The sequence below is a fragment of the Propithecus coquereli genome, unplaced genomic scaffold (assembly GCF_000956105.1).
Source record: "Propithecus coquereli isolate 6110/MARCELLA unplaced genomic scaffold, Pcoq_1.0 Scaffold104, whole genome shotgun sequence".
NCBI lineage: Eukaryota > Metazoa > Chordata > Mammalia > Primates > Indriidae > Propithecus > Propithecus coquereli.
In genome coordinates, this window is record NW_012134303.1 from 4,759,500 (window position 1) to 4,781,353 (window position 21,854).

The window sequence follows — 21,854 nt, forward strand, 5'->3', positions numbered from 1 at the left end:
AATAATAATAATAATGAAGTTTGAAATAGTATGAGAATTACCAAAATGTGACACAGAGACACTAACGGAGCACTTGCTGTTAGAAAAATGTCACTGATAGACTTGCTCAATACAGGGTTGCCACAAACATTCAATTTGTAAAAAACACAATGTCTGTGAAGTATAATAAAGCAAAGGGCAATAAAATGAGGTATACCGGTATCTGGAGAGAATCCATAGTGTTCAGAAAATTCTCAAAGGGGTCCATGGTCGCCAAAAGGTTGAAATTTACAATGTCTCTACCATTCCTCTTCTTAAACCCTACAGCTACTGACTGGCCTAGTAGCTGTAGGATATTACTAACTTGCTCTCTCAATCTGGTTTGTCTGTCTCTAATCTCTTCCCTATTCTTCACATTACCCAGACAAATTTACCTAAAGCACAGTTATGATCACATCGTTCTTTTACTCCAGAGCAGTCAATGGCTTCCCATTGCCTGCAGAATGAAGTCCCAACATGGTAACTGATACTCCAGCCAAGATAGGCTACTTTCCTTTCTTCAAAACCTCTCTGCTTCCTCACCTTGGCTTCCTGCTTGGGGAGACCCACCTCCTCACAATCATTGTCTGTCAAAACCCTACCTATTCTTCAAGGCCTAGTTCATGTGCTTCTACCTCCAAAAATATCTCCCAGGATACCCCATGCAGAGGTGATATCTTTTACCTCTGGACCTGCATAGCACTTTATTTTGGCCTTGTGGGAGACTGGCTTCTAGTAGCCTCTCCAAAATCCACTCTCCTCTTCTTCCTGGGCACAGGGCCATCTAACAAAACATTTTCTAATCTTTCCTGCAGTTAGGTGTGACTTGCAATTAAGCTCTTGCCAAAGAAATGTGAGAGAAAGTGAGATGGACAAATTCCACCTCACTTGCTTTAAAAAGAAATCCCTTGCCTGGACCTTGTCTTTTTCCCCCTTCCATGAGTGAGAATGTAGATGTGCTCATGACCTTGCATGGAGCAGGACTGTCCCACCGGCCTAGACCAGCTGGTCTGTTGTGCATGAAAGAAACTATTTGCCTTACTTGAGCTGCTGTATTTTAGATTCTTTGTTGCAGAAGCTTACTCTTTACCCAAATACACAGGCTTCTTCATGGTAGTGTGTTAAATGGTATCATGACTTGTAATTATTTGTATCAATGTTTAATCCCCCCTCCTAGGAAGCCAACTTCTAATTGGTCTCCCTGCTTCCTACCCTGCCTCCTACACTCTGTTCTCAGCAGCTGCTCTGATTCTTTTAAACGGGGAGTCAGATTATGTCAATCTTTGCTAAAAACCTTTATTCTGCAAAAGGAAAACCCTTACAATAACCTACAAGGTCCTGCACAGTGGGTATTTTTCCAATCACACTTATCTCGATGACCTTACTTTGCTTATTTTCTCTTATAGGTATATGCTACCTCCCACCCCACAACACTCACCCTGTACTAGTATTCCTCAAGCCAGTCAAACACCTCCACCTTAGGGGCTTTGCCCTTGCAGTTCTCTCTGTCTACCCCAGATATCAACATGGCTCTTTTTATTATCTCCTTCAGGTCTTGGCTCACATGTTATCTTTCCAAATAGGCCTTCTCTGACTACCCTAGTTAAAATTATACTCCTGCCCCCTACACCCTGGCACATTATCCCACTTTCCTTGCCTAATTTTTCTTTACAGCACTTAGCACCATTTGTGATACTATGCATTTTCTTTATTTACATGTTTATTGTTTGAAAAATGTAAACTCCATAGAGGGTGGGGGTTTGACTGTTTACTACTGTATTCTCATAGGTATACATAGGGCCTGGCTCATAAAAAGTGTTCCATGAATATTTATTGAATGAATGAATTCCTTGGGGGCAAATACCGTGTAGTTCCCTCAAGACCTAGTACACTGCCTTGTATGCAATAAAGCACTCAGTAAATATTTGATGGATGAACTATGATGGGAGACTACTAATATTCTGCCCTGCAGTCTGCTTCCTTCTCCAAGTATTCCTATACACATGGGCCTATATTAAATTTCTGAACTTGTGAAAGTATGACAAAAGGTCAGAGGAGAGGTCCTCCATGGACATTGCTGAAAATGGCAGCAGGAGAAAGATAGGATGCTACTTTGCTGCTTTGAGATTTTTCTGCCTTCGCCACCTAGACAAATCCCTTCCACACGCTGGGTCCCAGTTGCACCATATGTAAAATGAAGTTAGTAGACTGGATGATCTCTATTTTTATAATTGGTAATTATGAGCACTACAGTCACTTTTGATTCTAGAACTGTATGATTTTTCTCTTCTCCTACCCCATGGTTGGAATATGCCTAACGAAAACATGGTGTAAGAATAAAAGCTCACTTTGGTCCAGTTAGCAAGGATCATTATAAAAATAATAAGACATGGTGTAAAAGCCACGTTAACAACATGCAAATATGACATTGAAGCTCACAGGAGTGAGACTGGACTAAAAACCAGGTTTTCTGATCCCTTCAGGACTCTTCATCTGAAGTCGCATAGTATTCTATTTTTTCTTTCCTTTCCAAGAGTTAGGTAAATCAGACCTTTATTGCCCAGACATTTTGGAAAACCCACAGTCCTTCACTTGTTTGAACATATTTGGTCCCAGCGTTAAGAAACAAAACGCAACTTTCTCTGGCAGTGTCACTGGGTGATTCAGGTGGCATGCCTTCAGTCAATTTCCCCTTAGGATTTTTCAGGCTGTTTAATTGCAAAGGGCAAACAAGCCCTTTGGATGCGCCTCTGTGATGTAAAAGTGCTTTAATTCAGCCCCATCCTTATTAAGAGAGAAAAATGGTGTTCAGAAACATGCAAACTCATGTGGCTGCCATCCTGATGAACATATTTTTTTAAAGCAAACCGTAAACCAGAGCCAGACTTACTTTCTCGCGCTGAGGAAGAAAGAAGAAAAAAAAAAAAAAAAAAAGCAAGCGAGGCTGATTTCCCGCTAGCGGGAACGATCTCCGCGTCATCCCTCCACCCACGTCCCTCCACCCCCAGTTGTCTCTCCGCGCTCCAGTCCGCTCTCCCCGGCAGCTTAGCTACAGGGGGCGAGGCTAAGAAGTAGCCCCGCCCACTTCTTGCGCTCCAGCCAATTCCTAGAGAACTGGAGAGAGGCCGAGCTACAGGGACGGGTCGGCCCCTCGCTGCCGCTCAGCTAATCCGGGCGGGCGGGGTGTGGACTTCCCTGCTAACCCCGCCTCCCCGGAGCTGGGTAATTTAGAGCCGCGTGCGGGGCGGGAATGTAAGATGGCGGAGTAGCAGCGCGAAGAGGTTAGTATTGAGTGTCTGGGCTGACTTCGGTTCCTGTCTCCGCCGCAGCAGTGATCGCTTAGGGAAGAGTGCCTAGGGTAGTTGGCCAAGATGCCGAATATCAAAATCTTCAGCGGCAGCTCCCACCAGGATTTGTCCCAGAAGATTGCTGATCGCCTGGGCCTGGAGCTAGGCAAGGTGGTGACTAAGAAATTCAGCAACCAGGAGACCTGGTAAGGGCCAAATTGGGACCCCGATCGGACCTCACCCGCCCGAACAACGGGGCGTAGAGGGGATGGGGCCGCCGCCTGAGTTCCGAGGGACTGGGGGAGGGAAAACACGGGGCAGCTCTGTGGCGAGCGTGCCCCTTGGGCTGTTTCCGTTATGTTACCTCCCGCCGGAGGGTCACGTTCATTCTCACCGTGCGGTGGGGTGGAGTCAAGATGGAGCAAGAGGCGAGGCTGCTGGGTTTAAAGGCAAGGGCAGGAGAACCCAGTGGATAGTGGCTGCCTATAGCGACGGGAGGGGACACGTGGCTTTGCTTCGCTGTTGAGCCACCTATGCTAGACTGGGTTCGCTTCAGCTCTTGGACTAGCTTGCACTGGAGAACCTTCCGCGTAGTGACCATTCCTGGTCTTTCTCCTAGTGTCTAAGAAGTAGCTTTTTCATTTGAAGTGGTATGGATCCAGTTTGGTGTTGGGGAGAAACTGGCATTATATACTGTGGGCGCCAAAATCATTACTTCAGGACTTCCCTTAGATCGGCAAGCGTTGCCCTTTCACATCTTTAGAATCATCTGCTGCGTAATCGGAGCCATAAATCTAGTTGATCGGATAAAGTGATGCATTGACTCTGCATCCTTGATAGCCAGCATCTCAGCTTGAGCCATCCAGCAAGTCTAGGAGACTTTAATTCTGGAATCTTTGACCTTCCCCAATGCAGCTAGTGGTACAGATAATGCAAAAGCATATTTTTCAGTAACAGAGTCTACCCTGGACTTGTTCACTTCTCTTCTCTTAGGGTGGGCAATTTAGGAAACATTTTTATACCTGAATGTTAAGATAATTGAGGAAGATAATGGAGTGGAAGACTGGGATTGGACAGTGCATTGCAACTTGAATTTTTTTCATTGCCTTGCCACTAAAACTTGCTTCCTCCCCCTCACTTCCACCCTGTGCCTGCACCATAGGACCATCTTAGAGATAACTTGGTTACCTGATTCTTTCAATACCTCTTCCGCTTAAATGTGGGATCTTCTGGTTCTGATAGGTGTACTTCGTGTTTTGTTGTTACCCTGTTGATCAAATCAGAGCACTGCCCACAATTTTACAGATACAGTCATCTGTTAAGGGAAAAGTTTCCACCTAATAATTTGTTACATTACTTTGAACATTTTTTCCTAAATGCTTTTTTTTCTATTTCAGCATGTTATGGGGGTACAGATGATTAGGTTACGTATGATGCCCTTACTTTATGCTTTTTTTTTTTTTTAATAGAGGCACGGAGCGTTCCGGGTGCTGCCCTGTCCCGGCCTGCTCCCGCCCCCCCCCCCAAATGCTTTTGTTTACTTTTTTCTTTAAACTGATTTCCAAGTGTAACTCCTTATCTTTTTTTTTTTTTTTTTTTTTTGAGACAGGGTCTTGCTCTGTTGCACTGAGTAGAGTGCAGTGGTGTCATCATAGCTAGCTGTAGCCTCAAACTCCTGGGCTCAAGCAGTCCTCCTGCCTCAGCCTCCGCAGTAGCTGGGACTATAGCTGCAACCATGCCCAGCTAATTTTTTCTAGTTTTAGTAGAGATGGGGTCTCACTCTTGCTCAGGCTGGTCTTAAACCTCTGACCTTAAAGCGATCCTCCTGCCAGCCACCACACCCAGCCCTCCCCTTCTCCCTTTTAAGACCCAGGTAATAAAAGTAATGTCTACTGTAATGGACAGGCTCCTGGATTATTGTGCCACTGATTGTGATGCAAATGCACTGTAAACATTGCCATCTGTAACCAGCCTGTACCTCAGGCAAAAGAGGCTTACTGCTGCTCAGTCTTTAGCCTTGACCAAACATCATGGGCCTTAGTTAAGAATACAAAACAGCACCAGACTTTTGTGAATGGCAGTATAGCTAGGGGACAAGAATGTTTTTCACTTAGAGATTTTCTTTGGCCCCTGTGGTTATTTAATCCTTTTCCTATGCTTCCGGGAAAAATATGAAGACTTTATTTTCTCATCTTAATCCTTCTGCATAATGCAACATACCAGAACCTGAGGCTATACTGGGTGAAGGGAGGGGGAAAACAACCTCATTTTCTCTGTAGAAGTCGATTTCGAATAAGCCCAACATGAATAATTGCTGACTGGCTAGGTTTCCTTGGTTCTGGCTTAGTCATTAGCTTTTTGGTTCTTTAGATATTCAGAAATCTTCATTTAACATAGTCAAATATGCTGTCTGTGGAGCTCCCCCCAACCTTTGTCTTTTCTGTGCTGCAGACATCATAACTGCTCCCCTGGGTGACTCTTGGGATCTAAAGGTCATGGACAGGGCAACTCGGTAGGTGCTGTGGGTCATCTGTTGGGGAACAAATAAGACAATTTTGCTATTTCCTACAATTTGGCAGAATCTCAGAGGTTGATGCTCTCTTGAGCAGAGTAGCTTTTCTTCTGAAATCAGGATTATCCTCAGCTGTCTAGTTATTTAGGAAACATACAGGTATAGATGTCAAAAGTTAAGTCCCTGGAATCAGGGAACCTGGATTTGAATCCTTAACCTTTGTAGAAGGCAGAAGGAAAAAAGATATATCTCTCATAATTCCACCACGCAAGATAAACTGTTCACATTTTGATTTATGACCTCCCAGATGTTTGTTATATATGTGTGTGTATTATATACTTTTAGTAGTTTTCTTCATTTAGCAATATATTTTGAGTAGTTTCTCCCTTTAATATTTAGTATATGATTTTTTTAAGTTATTCACTTAAATTTTTTTTTTTGAGACAGAATCTCCCTTTGTTTCCTGGGCTAGAGTGAGTGCCGTGGCATCAGCCTAGCTCACAGCAACCCAAACTCCTGGGCTCAAGCGATCCTCCTGCCTCAGCCTCCAGAGTAGCTGGGACTACAGGCATGCGCCACCATGCCCGGCTAATTTTTTTATGTATATAAGTTTAGTTGTCCAGCTAATTTCTTTCTATCTTTTTTAGTAGAGACAAGTTCTTGCTCTTGCTCAGGCTGGTCTCGAATTCCTGAGCTCAAACAATCCGCCCGCCTCTGCCTCCCATAGTGCCAGGATTACAGGCGTGAGCCACCAACGCCTGGCCAAAAAAAATTTTTTTAAGAGACAGGGTCTCACTTTGTTGCCTAGGCTGGAGTGCAGTGGCTGTTCACAGGCACGATCATGGCACATTGTAGCCTCAAACTCCTGGGCTCAAGTGATCCTCCTGCCTCAGCCTCCAGAGTAGCTGGGACTATAGGTGGATGCCACTATGCCTAGCTAGTCTATATGATTTGAAATGGCTGTATAGTCTTATGATTATACCATTATTTTATTTTATTTTATTTTATTTTTTGAGATGGGGTCTTGTTCTGTCACCCAGTCTGGAGTGCAGTGGTATGACATCCTCCTGCCTCAGCATCCTGAGTAACTGGGACTACAGGTGTGTGGTAGCACACTTGGCTGATTTTTAAAAATTTTTTTTGCGGAGATGAGAGGTCTCGCTATGTTGTGCAGGCTGGTCTTGAATTCTTGGCCTCAAGCGATCCTCCTGTCTTGGCCTCCCAAAGTACTGGGATTACAGGTGTGAGCCATATACCATAATTTTAGATAACCAAGTCCCTGTCATTGGATACTCCCAATTTCTGATCTAATGCTTTTATATGAAAATCCTTGAATATAAATCTTTGACTATGTCTGATTATTTCCTTAGAATAAATCCCTAGGGAGGAGCCAGGTGTGGTGGCGTGTGCCTGGGGCTGGGACTGGAGGCTGAGGCGAGAGAATCGCTTTAGCCCAGAAGTTCGAGGCTGCAGGGAGCCATGATTGTGCTGCACTCTAGCCTGGGCCACAGAGCAAGACCCTGTCTCTTTAAAAAAAAAAGGTAATAAATCCCTAGGAGGGGAATTACTAGGTTAAAGGGTATATACCATTTTGTAGGCTTTTGATACGTATTGAAAATTGTTTCCCAGAAAAGTTGAACCAATCTCCAGTTTCATCATCTATAATAATATTGATAATATTTGATGTATAGTGAATGGTTAAAGGTGTGCTAGTTTCCATGCTAAGCACTTGTGTACGTTGTATTTAATCCCCTCAAAACTGCTATGAGGGCCAGGCATGGTGGCTCACGCCTGTAATCCTAGCACTCTGGGAGGCCAAGGCGGGAGGATCACTTGAGGCCAGGAGTTCGAGACCAGCCTGAGCAAGAGTGAGACCCCGTCTCTACTAAAAAAATAGAAAGAAATTAGCTGGACAACTAAAAATATATATAGAAAAATTTAGCCAGGCATGGTGGCACACGCCTGTAGTCCCAGCTACCTTGGAGTTTGAGGCAGAAGGATCGCTTGAGCCCAGGAGTTTGAGGTAGCTGCGAGCTAGGCTGACACCATGGCACTCTAGCCCGGGCAACAGAGTGAGACCCTGTCTCAAAAAAAAACAAAAAAACAACTGTGAGAAGTTACTCTTACTATCTCTATTTTACAGAGGAGGGAACTAAGATTCAAGGTTAAGTAACTTGCTCAACGCTGGGTATGATGATTCTTTTAAATTTTTGCTTACACGATGCCTCACCTGACTTTTAAAACTTTTGGATATACCAAACTTTTGACTCTGTTCTTTTCAATATTAGTAAATAACTTTGGTTTATTTACTTTGGCTGAGAGGAGGAAGACTTGAACTTCGGTTGCCTAGGATCTTCCTAAGAACCGTACCTTTTGGTTAGTTAATCCCATGTATTTTGCACATGCCAACATCTCCATAGTCTGAATTCTTGAGATTTTCTGAAGAATACCATCCACCTTTTAGATTGGCTATATTTCCTTTTTGTGTTTTTTAACATTCAGTGTCAGTTGGATGCACTTATTCCTAATGCTAAAGGAAAGGGAAAAGGAGAGGCTAGTTTTCTCACTGATTGGATGGACAGAGCCAATCCTCTCGCCTGTCCAAAACAGCTGGGAGAATGATTGGCGCAAAGCCATATGGAGAGCACTCCATTAACTAGAGGGAGAGAACAAAGAGTGTTATCCTCTAAATTGCTGAACTGGGTCTTTCCGCCTAATAGATTAGATTAGGAGCAAACAGGTTTTAGGCACAACTGTTCTTCCATCAAGCACTGCCATACCTTATGTCTCAGATTTAGAGGAAACCAAAAATCGTTTCTTGACCAAGCTGTATAATGAGTGTAGTTCATGGACTTTTTCAGGCTTTGTCAAAGTCTGTACGTTACAGTACTACTATAGGGAAAAATTGGTCTTAATAAGTAAAATTAGAATTATGCACAGTAAATCAAGTCAGTGTCCTAAGTTTACTTGTACCACCTTATTTTTAACAAATAACTTGCGCAAGTTATTAGATACATGCCTCATCATAACAAATATCCTCCTATGCTGAGGGTAAATTTTAGTTTTAAGTTTAACCTTGGGAAACATCTGAAGTGTAATAACAAAAATGATACTTGTGATTGTGTTGGGTGGTAAGCTGATACATGATTTTTAAAAATTTATTCTTCAAGCCTTATGTGATGTTAGAATATATCATTTTTAAAAGAATCACCTGTACTAAAGCTATTCATTTAGCTGATCCTTTCTGATGTTTAATTTAATTTTATGAGTAATACCTCACCTGCTTTTAAGAAAGGATTTGAAGTGTGTTTCACAATAGTCACAAGTTTGTTAAGAAGCCATGTGGAACAATGGACTACAGTAATTGTGCTTAGAATTTGACATAAAACGATTACTAAAGTTTGGTGTTACTTTGACTGTATCCCTTGGCTTCCTGGCAGCCAGAGGGATAAAAGTGTGTGCAATGGATTATGTAGCTTTTCTTTTTTTTCTTTCTTACAGCACCGTCAGCTAGCCTAGGATTATGTAGCTTTTATTTTCATAAGGCTGATTTTATGGGTGGGATTCTTAAATTGTTATGTTGAATAACATAATGAGCAATATAGCAATTTTGTGGGTTTTTCTTTTTACAATTTTTACTTTTTCATTGAATTATAACATGAATGGAGAAAGTGAACAAATCTTAAACTTACAGCATTTTTGCATGTGGAAAACATTCATAATAACCATTATGTAGATTGGGATATAGAATATTTCATCACTCCTGCAGGTGTGTCGCCCTCCCAGATGACAGCTCCAAATGTGGATATTTTTTATACTAACTGATAGTTGAGGCATTGGTAAAGGGAGATAAGCCACAGTGGTCTAAGTATTGTTGTTTTCTGGTCTTACTTGATAATAATAAAGCTTTAAAATCATGAAAAAATAGATAGTTAGCCTGCCCCTTATACTGTCTTGGATCAATTGTCAAATTACATTTGTTCTCTTTTTTTTTTTTTTTTTTTTTTTTGAGACAGAGTCTCACTGTGTTGCCCGGGCTAGAGTGCCGTGGCGTCAGCCTAGCTCACAGCAACCTCAAACTCCTGGGCTCAAGCGATCCTCCTGCCTCAGCCTCCCGAGTAGCTGGGACTACAAGCGTGCGCCACCATGCCCGGCTAATTTTTTTCTATATATTTTTAGTTGTCCAATTAATTTCTTTCTAATTTTTAGTAGAGACGGGGTCTCGCTCTTGCTCAGGCTGGTTTCGAACTCCTGAGCTCAAACAATCCGCCCGCCTCGGCCTCCCAGAGAGCTGGGATTACAGGCGTGAGCCACCGCGCCCGGCCTACATTTGTTCTCTTAACTCCTAACAAACCACCTGGATCTGGTGAGTGAATGCCTGGAGCACAGATAATATTTGTGTTCTTAACTAAAAACAAGATCTATACATTTCTGATACCAGCTGTAGAGCGCAAAGTTGACATTATTGGAAATCAATGTGCCTGACTCCACCCAGGGAAATGGAGAATTTGGTCAAGGATATGATGTATGAGGGATGAATGTGGGCAGAATTAAAGTTTTTGGGTTTTGTAGTTGTTCAAATAAAGTGTGTATTTTACACTTAAAGCACATATCAGTTCACTTCCTGAGTCACACTAGCCACATTTCAGGTGCTCAATAACCACACGAGGCCAGTGGGTACCATATTGGACTGTACCATTCTAGGGCCTACATTTTGGAAAACATGAAAGTTGTCCTTCTAGAAAGCCCTTCCTGGCTCCCTCCTGCCTATCTGAATTTTGAAGAATGTCTTCAGAAAGCAATTTTGACATTGGCATAGTTGGTATTTCAAACAGATTCAATTGTTTCTTAAGGCTTATGATCTCGGTGATGAATAAAATATCCTCAGCATAAAAGATGCTAATCCTTTTACTTTTCATAACTGAAGGTAAGGCAAAGTTCATATAAAAGCTGAATTCAAGTTAAATATTCATTAGTTAGAACAAAAAAGAGGTAGATCACGCTGTCACTTCAGCTACGTGGAGGTTCACAGAATTGCTATATTGTTCATTACCTTACTCAGCACCACTATTTAAGGATCGTGCCATAAAATTATTTGTCACTGTCACCCTGGTGAGCCCTTCAGGTTGTAGTTGTACCCCAAATTAAATATCATACAAGCATCTGCAAAAGGGTATGAGTAGATTTGTCAAAACCTTTTAAAGAAACATGTTCACACTTGCCTCTATCATAGAGCCAAAAGTGAATTATTTTGTGAAGGATGATAAAAGTCAGCCTTCTAAATTTTCCCAATAGCAGGCCTGAAGCCAATTTATAATCTTTCTAAAATGAATGGGTACAAGGGGCAGCTAATTCTGAAGGATGTTCATTCATTCATACATCCATTCATGCATTCATTTTTCATCGTTTTGGCACTGGCCAGCTGGGGATACCAGTAAGTGGGACAGACCTGGTCCTTGCCTTCATAGAGCTTGCATTCTAGTGGAGGAGACAGACAGTAAACAAGAACATAAGTAATAAGGTGATAAGAAATTGTGGTAAGTGTTCTGAAGGGAATAACCAGGGTGATGAGAAAATACCTGGGGAGGATCACTTTGTTTAACTTTTTATTATGGAACATTTCAAACATATATGGAAGTAGAGAAAATGGTATAATGATCGTCCCCTACTCCCAGTACTCATCACACATTTCAGCAGTTATCAATATATGGCTACTCTTTTTTTTCTTTTGAAGGGGTGGGGAGTTGTGAGGGGGGTGCTCAGTTGCCTTGTTGTTTTTGTTTTTGTTGAGGCCTCACTCTGTCGCCCTGGGTAGAGTGCAGTGGTGTCATTGTAGCTCACTGCAACAACCTCTAACTCCTGGGTGGTAAACTGTCCTTCTGCCTCAGCCTCCTGGGTAGCTGGGATTATAGGCCCACACTGCAACGCCTGGCTGGGGTTCTTTTTGTTGTTGTTGTTTCACTTTTTTTTTTTTTTTTTTTTTTTGGTAGAGATGGGATCTCACTCTTGCTCAGGCTGATCTTCAACTCCTGAGCTCAAGCAGTCCTCCTGCCTCGATCCTTCTGCCTCTGCACTCCCAGAGTGCTAGGATTACAGGCATGAGCCACCTCACCCGGCCCTACGGCTACTCTTGTTTCATGCATTATTTCCCCTTCACACATAAGTCCCTCAATTGAATTATTTTGAAGCAAACACAGGTGTTATATCACCCATGTATATTTCAGTAACCACAATACCATTATCACGCCTAAAAAATGAACAGTAATCCCTTACTGTCAAATAACTAGACAGTGTTCCAGTTTCCCCAGCTCATAAATGTGGGTTTTTTTGTTTGAAGCAGTATGCAAATAAGGTCCATACGGTATAATTGGTTGATATGATTTTTAAGTCACTTTTAATTTTACAGATTCTCTGGGAGGTCACTTTTGATAAGATGGTCAGGGAAGGAAGATATTTTGATTGGAGACCTGAAAAGTGAGTAGGGTAGCTGTAAGAAGAGCATTCCAGGTAGTGGGGAGAAGCGTAAAGGCCGTGAAGTAGAAACAGGTGTATTCAAGGAATGTCAGGAAGAGAGTGCAGCCAGTGTATAAGATAGGGAGAAAATATTTTGAAATGAGCAATTTCTCAAATTAATTGTTCTCCTAGTTCCCTCATAGTATTATATATTTTCTCAGAAAACAATACAATTAGACTAAGTTCTTTTTGATTGACTGCAAAAGTGCCGTTGTTTTTAGTTAGCTTTTATGACCTCAGGTTTCATTGAGGGCTGCAGCAATGGTTTACTCAAGTATACACAGAGTATAAAAATGCACTTTTTGTTGAAATTGAATTTTGAGATAATTGTAGATTGACATGCACTTGTAAAAATAATAAAGAGAGATCCAGTGAGTCCATTATCCACTTGTCCCAAAGTTCCCAATCATAGTTTTCCAAACTATAATTTTCTTGCAAAACTAGGGTGCAATGCGTCAACCAGCATATCGACGTTGATACAGTCAAGACATAAAATGGTTTTATCACTGTAAGGGTCCTTCTGTTGTAACCACATCCCCCTTTCTCCTCCTCCCCCTCTGTAGTTTTCCTTTTTACATTGCCTTTGTCTGGTTTTGTTATCTGAGTAATGCTGGCCTTATAAAATGAGCTGGAGAGTGTTCCCTCGTCATCTGTCTTGTAGAAAAGATTGCACAAAATTGGTGTTAATTCTTCTTTCAGTGCTTGGCAGAATTCTCCAGTGAAGCTGTTTTTTGTCAGTCTTCCTAGAGGTTTATCAATTTTATTGATAGTTCCCTCCCTTCGAGAACCAGCTTTTTGTTTCATTGACTTTGTTCTTTTGTTTCCTGTTCAGTTTTAGTGATTTCAGCTCTTGTGGTTATTTTCTTCCTTCTGCTTGCTTGGGGTTTATTTTGCTCTTTTCCTAGTTTCTTGAGGTGTAGGAACTTAGATTACTGACTAGCATAAGCATCCATAGTATAAAATACTTCTTGAATTCAGTGCCTGAAGATTTATGTTCAGATATCCTAAACTAATGTGTTTTCCTTTTTGTTCTGGCTGCTAGGAAGCTCAGCTGGTTTTTTCTATCTGCTTTTATTTTTCTTGCTTTATAATACAAACTAACACCATTATTTTTTTAAAAAATGCCTTACAGTTTTTGATGTTATATGAAAAGTGCAATGAGTAGGACAAAAAGACCCAACAGCTGTCGGAGGGCTTCCATAGTCATCTTAGCCAAAAGGACTGGTTAAGAAGCAAAATAAACCCATTTGTCAGGAAGATGCGAAAGGAAGCAGCCATGAAACAGCCTTCAGTGCTTAAAAGCCCATTCTTACAATAAAAGTAGGATCCCTTCAATAGCTGCTTGGGTTAGAAATGAATAAATAAGTGATTATGTGCTATGTCAGCTTATTCTGGCAATCGAATTACCTCTGCCTATTTTCATAATAGTTCCTTTCAGAATGCTCCTTGAAGTTTTGTTTGGGGAGAGAGGAATGGGGTAAAAGGGATCCTGACAGGCATAGGACAGTGGATAGTTCCTGAAACCCTGCAGAACATAGCACTTAGAGTGAGATAAAGGTCTGGATCTTTTATTTAATAACTGTTGCCTTTTGATTTTTTTTTTTTGAGACAGAGTCTGGCTCTGTTGCCCTGGCTAGAGTGAGTGCCGTGGCGTCAGCCTAGCTCACAGCAACCTCAAACTCCTGGGCTCAAGCGATCCTCCTGCCTCAGCCTCCCGAGTAGCTGGGATTACAGGCATGCGCCACCATGCCCGGCTAATTTTTTCTGTATATATATTTTTAGTTGTCCAGATAATTTCTATTTTTTTAGTAGAGACAGGGTCTCACTCTTGCTTAGGCTGGTCTCGAACTCCTGACCTTGAGCGATCCACCCAGCCTCCCAGAGTGCTAGGATTACAGGTGTGAGCCACCACACCCGGCCGCCTTTTGATTTGAATAGAAAATTTTTCTCTTGCTCGATAGGGGTTGTCAGCCATTCTAATCTACTCCTTGCTGAAACACACACATACCTCTCCCCCACCTAGGGGATCGATTGGGAAAACGGTGCCGTTTAAGGTGTCACTGAGGTGGTTTTTTTTTTTTTTTTTAGATCATAACTTTTTCTTGGTAGGGCCCCGAGTATGAGTATTAAAACTTTGATGTTGTGGTAAAATAATAGCCCTACTCCATAATTGGAGTAACTTTCCTATGGAATTTTATTAAATAAGACTCATGATTAGACCAGAGTACAGTTAGCACACAATGAGGGCAAGGACCACATCTGTCTTATTTATCATTGTTTCCGTGGCACCTAGCACAGTGACTAGCATATGAACATTTAATATTTATTGAGTGAATTGCCAATATGGTAGAGGTGGGACTGTCTTCTGTATAAAGTGTCATTATAGGACAGTAGCAGTTCATTCCTTATGATATTTCTCTTTCTTTTGTTATGTCTGGAATACGTAGCAGTCACAGGTGATGTATCAGATTTATATGCACATCACAACTGCAGATCAAAATTATTTGGAAAAAAATTGCACCCGTATAGAACATGTACAGACTTTTTTCTTGTCGTTATTTTCTAAACATAAAGTATAACAGCTGTTTACATAGCATTCATACTGTATTAGGTATTATAAATAATCTAGAGATGATTTAAAGTATACAGGAGGATACACATAGTTTATATGCGAATACTATGTCATTTTACATAAGGGACTTGAGCATCAGTGCATACTGGTATCAAAGTGGGGTCCTGGAACCAATCCCCCTCAGATACCGAGAGATGACTACTATACTTCTATAGATAGTAAGTCTAAGAAGCATAGCTTCCCTACAAGTATGCTGTGAATGGGTTACAGCTACATGTGGGTAATGATCCCTCGGACTTTAGGTAATCTCCCGAAGGAGCCCCTATACCCAGAAGCAGTTCACTGCTTCAATTTACTCCAGTGCAGTGTACAAATATTACCATTTTCTCCATGTGGCACGACATGAAAAAGATTGGCTAATGTTAGTCTAAAGTACTTACGAATAATTGGACCATAATTTCAGCAGGCAGCCTGTATTTCATCTCACAGGTTGTGATCTGCGGTTGCTTGGATCCATGGATGTGGAACCCAAGGATGTGGAGGGCTGACTGTATAGTACTTAAAAATCTATTTTATGTTGTTTTTCTTTCCCCATCGCAGTGTGGAAATTGGCGAAAGTGTGCGTGGAGAGGATGTCTACATTGTTCAGAGTGGTTGTGGTGAAATCAATGACAATTTAATGGAGCTTTTGATCATGATTAATGCCTGCAAGATTGCTTCAGCCAGCCGGGTTACTGCAGTCATCCCATGCTTCCCGTATGCCCGGCAGGATAAGAAGGATAAGGTAGGAGCAGAATCTTTTTTTTTTTTTTTTTAAAGCAGGGGAAACAAGCACTTTTCCAAAGTCACAAAAGAATTCTGTAACCAGCAGATACATATTTACGGGGTACTTTTTAAATCACATTTTCTTAGGTATTACCCTATCTTCCAAACAATAGACATATATTAATAATTGGTTTGTATAAAGCAACATTTGTAGTCTATATTTATTCCAGTCCTACATATGTAACTTTCAGTTAGCTCACTGGTATTTTTAATTGTATCAGTAAGACTAAGCACCAACTCCCATGGAGTAGAATATTTTTTAAAACTATGGTAGATCCTCTCAAAGTGTCATAAGATTGGGGTCCTAGTTATGACCTCTTCATAAAACTTCATAAAACTTGAAGTCTGTTACATGAATACTTGATTTTCTCATATATATAGATATTAAGATATATATATATATATCACCATATCTGGTATAGTTGAAGATAAGGCATGTACATAAAACTTTGCAAGTCTATTGTAATTAATGCCCAATTTCGTGCACAATGCCTGGGAGAAGGCCAGATATTTTTATTCCAACAGAATATAAATTAAAGGGCATGGACTTTTCTATTTTATAGTGTAGTAGGTATATTTATCTTTTTTTTTTAAAGGGATTTAAGGTTACTGGAAGGTTGACCTCCAGATGAGTATGATAGTGATAATAATTTTCCAAAAAAACCCTATAATTCCCATTCTTTATTGGTATATCTTTAAACTTTTGACACATCAGATGTTATACAGGTTTAAGTATGTATGTGCTAAAACTTTTATTAAAATTATTTTTAAAGAGATTTTTAGGCCGGGCGCGGTGGCTCACGCCTGTAATCCTAGCTCTCTGGCAGGCCGAGGCGGGCGGATTGTTTGAGCTCAGGAGTTCGAAACCAGCCTGAGCAAGAGCGAGACCCCGTCTCTACTAAAAATTAGAAAGAAATTAATTGGACAACTAAAAATATATAGAAAAAATTAGCCGGGCATGGTGGCGCATGCCTGTAGTCCCAGCTACTCGGGAGGCTGAGGCAGGAGGATCGCTTGAGCCCAGGAGTTTGAGGTTGCTGTGAGCTAGGCTGACGCCACGGCACTCTAGCCCGGGCAACACAGTGGGACTCTGTCTAAAAAAAAAAAAAAAAAAGATTTTTAAGTCTACCTAGTTTGAATAATTGTGCATTAAAAACACTTGAAGAGGATGAAAATATGTACATTAAGAAAATGAAAGCTAGGAAGATATTTTCTTTATTGAAATAGTGTCCTGAGTTAGAAAAGTGATGTTCTACTTGATGTTTGTTCTAGATTTTAATCTACTTAAAGTCAATGGCCACGTCTCTTTCTGTGAATTTCCTGGTAGCATGGTGCCTTAAACATAGTAGGTGTACAATAAATAGTTTATTGATCAAATGAATTGTTTTTCAAATTGGCTTTTTCATTTTTCTTTTTTTTCCCCCCCTTTCCTCCTCTCCATTTAGAGCCGGGCTCCAATTTCAGCCAAACTTGTTGCAAATATGCTGTCTGTAGCAGGTGCAGATCATATTATCACCATGGACCTACATGCTTCTCAAATACAGGTATCAATGGAACCTAAATATTGGGGGTTAGAAAGGTGGGAGGTGAGTACTGATGATGCTGAAGACTGCAGGGAAGCCAAAAATTATGCTTAAGTACAGCTTAAATAAACTAGACATCAACATTTTAAAATGTATTCACATTAAGCATAGTTCGTGATCTTGGTCATGTGAGGTGGTGAGATACGGAGGCAGTCTGGTATTATGAGGAAGAGCATAGGCATTGGCTTCAGACCTAGTTTGAATACTGGTTTTGACACTTACTAGCTTTGTAAGCTTGGGCAGGTTACTTAACTTCTCTGTCATATACTTTTTCATTATTGTGAGTATAATAAGGTATTGAATTCATAATATAATGCCTAGCCATGACAGGTATTCATAAATGGAAAGTGTTATGGTCATTATTATTTCCCTTGAATCTTCACAGTCTTCAATTTAGAGCCACAGATATTGGAACCTACTTTCTAGCATAAACCCAGAGTGAGGGGAGTGGAACACCACTTTTATGCTTTTCAAAGAGGCTTTTAAATCATTATCATTCGAGGCTTATGGGAATTCAATGAAGTACATAGGACAGGAGATTGTACTTATTTTATAGAAAGGAACAACTTGAGAAACACAGCTAATTTGTATCAACTGGAGTTAGAATACAGATCTCCTGACTTCTAGCTATTCTTTACGATTGTTTACTATAAATAGCTTCCACTAAGTTATACACCATAGCATCTCTAACTAGTTTATCAATTAGCTTTTTACTCCTTAACAAATCAATGCAACATTTATTGGCATAAAGCAGTATTTATTAACTCATGAGTCTGCATGTTGGCCGGGCAGTTCTTATGGTCTTGGCTGAACTTGGCCGTTCTTCACATGGACTCACTCATGTTCCTATGGCCACTTGTGGGTTGGCTGAGAGCTGGGCTCTCTGACACAGCCTAGATTCGAGGAGGCCGTTTTTATAATCTACCACACTGGGCATGCCTTCCCATCAGTTTGAATGTTGCAGTAAGGTATTCTCTGAGCAAGTTACTGTTTTCTTTGTGTTAGCCATTTATAAATGGAAGAGAAGGAAAATGAAGCAAAACTGATCTAGCTTCTTTCTATAGGGCTTTTTTGATATCCCAGTCGACAATTTGTATGCAGAGCCAGCTGTCCTGAAGTGGATAAAGGAGAACATCTCTGAGTGGAGGAACTGCACTATTGTCTCACCTGATGCTGGCGGAGCTAAGAGGTATGGTTGAAATTAGTATTGTAACCAATGTACTGGGAAAATCTTTTCAGACAATTATATCAGAAAGTGATGTTTTCCTATCCAAGTGGTGTTTTTTAAATATACTACTTCTCAATGGATATACCAGTAGTTGGGACATGGGTTGAATATAGTGTTACTTACTCTTCTTTTTATTTGCCTGAGTCACTACTTGGAAGACAAGAAAGAAAAAGGGCCCTAAATAGTCAAGGTATTGTGGACTTGACCGTAACACACGGATAACTTGGCACTACAGAGTTAGCAATACTGCAATAAACCTATCGAAGAATAGGAAATTTGGTTTTCTAATGAATGGCAGTTGCTATGAACCACGTATTATTGGACAAGTTTGCTTTTACATACCTCTTAATGCTGTTAATTTTGGGGGGGTATTGAAATCAAGCAGGAAGGAAAATAAAATGTGGTATTTTTATTTAAAGCCAAGACCATAAAATTTTAAACAAACTTGATTGCCAGGGCTTGCCAATTACAGCGCTTTCCAGCTCACATGGTGCAGACTAAGAGTTCTTGATTTCCTTAGTGGATTACTCGTTAGTAATGCATTCAAAAACATGACACATGTTCTTCTTGTTGTGGAAATAGAATGAAGAGCTACAAAACACAGATGATTAGGAAAAGCTAATTCAGAATTTTCCAAAAGCCATTCAAATCTTCAATGACTGTTTCTCAACAACCTCTTTATTTCAGTAACTTCCACAGAACTGATAAGCTGAGAGCTTGAATTGTTTTATCCAGCCAGATGTATGGCTTGGTGAGCCCCATGTAATCACTAGTTACCATCTGTAATATTGGAGACAGAGCCTGAAAAACATCCCCCTACTGGTAGTCATCATACTTGTCTTAACTTATTGGCCATTATTTTCATATCTTGCCTTGCGGCTTAGAAAATAGTCACGTTTGAAATAATCAAGAAGGATTTTCTTTCCAAAGTTGGGTACAGGAGAACTGCCTTTAGTAGATGACATTGCTACTTGATTATTTTTTCACTATAATTCTCTTATAGTGATGGAGTATTTTTTAAGCAAGTGGCTATCACTTTTTTTTCATATTGCCTATATAATTGCAGAATCACTTCTGTCTTGGCAGGGTTTGGGGATTAGGTGGAGATCTCTGTGTGATTTTGATTTGCACAGTAGTTCTCCACTCAGGGGTGTAAGGAGTGATTTTTTTCTAGCTCTCTTTATGCTTTTTTGGGCACTGAGCTTGTTCGCCATTGAATATGGACAGTTTGGGACACTTAAACTGATTGATGATGCATTTGCCTTGGATAAGTAATCATTCCAAACAAATTAGTTACATTGATATGTGCCTAAGCAGTAGTAATGGAGATCACAGGGTGTAGTTCATTTAGATCAAGGTATAAATGTTGTCTGAGTTGTGGTTCGAACCTTATTATATGGTCACAGGTTCACAGAAAAACCTCAGTTATGTGACCCTAGTCCCAAAAAAAAAAAAAAAAGAATACTATAGTTCGATCAATGCTACATTAAAAAACAAGACAAAACCCAAAGCACAGGCCTCTTCTTCACGCATGATAGGAAAGTCGTAGCAGAGCATGAACAGACATGTCACTGGGGCAGCTCACTGTCATCTACACTGAATGGATTTCTGTTTGAGTTATGTGGTACTTTGTCCAAAAACACATTTGTCTTCTACCCCACCTTCTAGTCTGGTTTGTATTATCTTGTAATAAGAACAATAAGAATTCTGTTTTGATTTTAGAAATACTTTGGGCTGTATAGTGAGATGCCCATCTTGATAACTTTCTTTGTAGCCTTCATAAAAGGAACTCCCGAGCTTGGTGTCCAGGTATGGTTGGCACTGACTGTTGGCGGGTGTTTTGCCACCATCACTGAGGGGAGCAGTGAGAGCACAGGCATTGGAACAGGCTGGACACTGCTCTCCTGCCAGCTTCAGGGTCACTTCTCACCACATCCACAGTCACAGGTCTTCCATGGCAGAAATGGGGACAGTCTGCGCACTCCCTGCATTAGTTAATGAAGTCTTCTCTCGTCTGTTCTACTGCCAATCCATTAAACCAGCAGTCCCCAACTGTTTTGGTACCAAGGACCAGTTTCATGGAAGACAGTTTTTCCAGGGGGCAGGGATGGGTGTGGGGGTGGGGGCAGAGCTCAAGCAAGGGGTGATGCAAGTGATGGGGAGTGGCTGTAAATACAGATGAAGCTTTACTCACCTCTTGCTGTGCTATCGGTTCCTAAGTTTCATGGAAAACAATTTTTCCACAGACTGGAAGGTGGGGGAGGAGGCAGAGCTCAGGCGGTGATGCGCGGCCTGGTTCCTGACAGGCTATGGACCGGGGCGGGCCATGATGCATAGGTTGGGGACCACAGCAAAAAATAAATGTGTTTTAGTATTATACTGCTTCCCAGGACTCGTGAGGGTGTATCCCCTACCAAGAATGAATGCTCATCTAAGTTTGACCAATACATTCATAAATTGCTATTGGGATATGTAGGTATTCATCTATAAAACACAGTTTGTGGTATCTGCCTTTGATGTCAATCAATGATGGTTGTTTTCTTTCAGCCCTGGGAGCTATTTGGTTTCAAGGAGTATTCTCCCCCAGAAAACATGTCCATTCTTTAGTCTATTTTTTTTTTTTTAAAGATAGGGTCTTGCTCTCTTGCCCAGGCTAGAGTACAGTGGCACAATCATAGCTCACGACAGCCTTGAACTCCTGAGCTCAAGTGATCCTCCTGCTTCAGCCTCCCAAGTAGCTGGGACTGCAGATGCATGCTGTCACACCGGGGTTTTGTGTTTTTCTTTTTTGTTGTTGAGATGGGGTCTCACTATATTGCCCAGTCTGGTCTTGAACTCCTGGTCCCAAGCAATCCTCTTGCCTCAGCCTCCCAAGTCATTGAGATTACAGGCACGAGTCCGGCTAAGACCCTGTTTCTTGTGTCTTGGAAACCACACATACACATGAACACCCTTTGTTTTGCAGGGTAACCTCCATTGCTGACCGGCTGAATGTGGACTTTGCCTTGATTCACAAAGAACGGAAGAAGGCCAATGAAGTGGACCGCATGGTGCTAGTGGGAGATGTGAAGGATCGAGTGGCCATCCTTGTTGATGACATGGCTGACACTTGTGGCACAATCTGCCACGCAGCTGACAAGTGAGTGGAGTGCTGGGGCTGATGGTTAGAAGTAAAAAGCTAACAACTGCTGTCTGAATGCCTCAGCCTGCCGATTCTTTTTGGAACTGAATTGAGGCGATAAGTGGCTTTGGAAGATTTTCATTACCCTAGGCTTGAAGTATAATACATAGAAGTTGATAATTAGTCTTTTTTTTT

General features: G+C 41.1%; 1 protein-coding gene across 1 annotated transcript in view; it reads left to right on the top strand.

Moving 5' to 3' along the window:
- Positions 1-3,186: 3,186 nt before the first annotated feature.
- Positions 3,187-21,854, top strand: part of PRPS1 (phosphoribosyl pyrophosphate synthetase 1) — a 28,935-nt gene continuing 10,267 nt past the window's right edge. Inside the window, exons 1-5 of the mRNA XM_012644615.1 lie at positions 3,187-3,511; positions 15,503-15,686; positions 17,173-17,271; positions 18,375-18,499; positions 21,504-21,677. Coding sequence (XP_012500069.1) covers positions 3,390-3,511; positions 15,503-15,686; positions 17,173-17,271; positions 18,375-18,499; positions 21,504-21,677 — 704 coding nt within the window. The 5' untranslated portion in view covers positions 3,187-3,389. The remainder of the gene's footprint in view (positions 3,512-15,502; positions 15,687-17,172; positions 17,272-18,374; positions 18,500-21,503; positions 21,678-21,854) is intronic.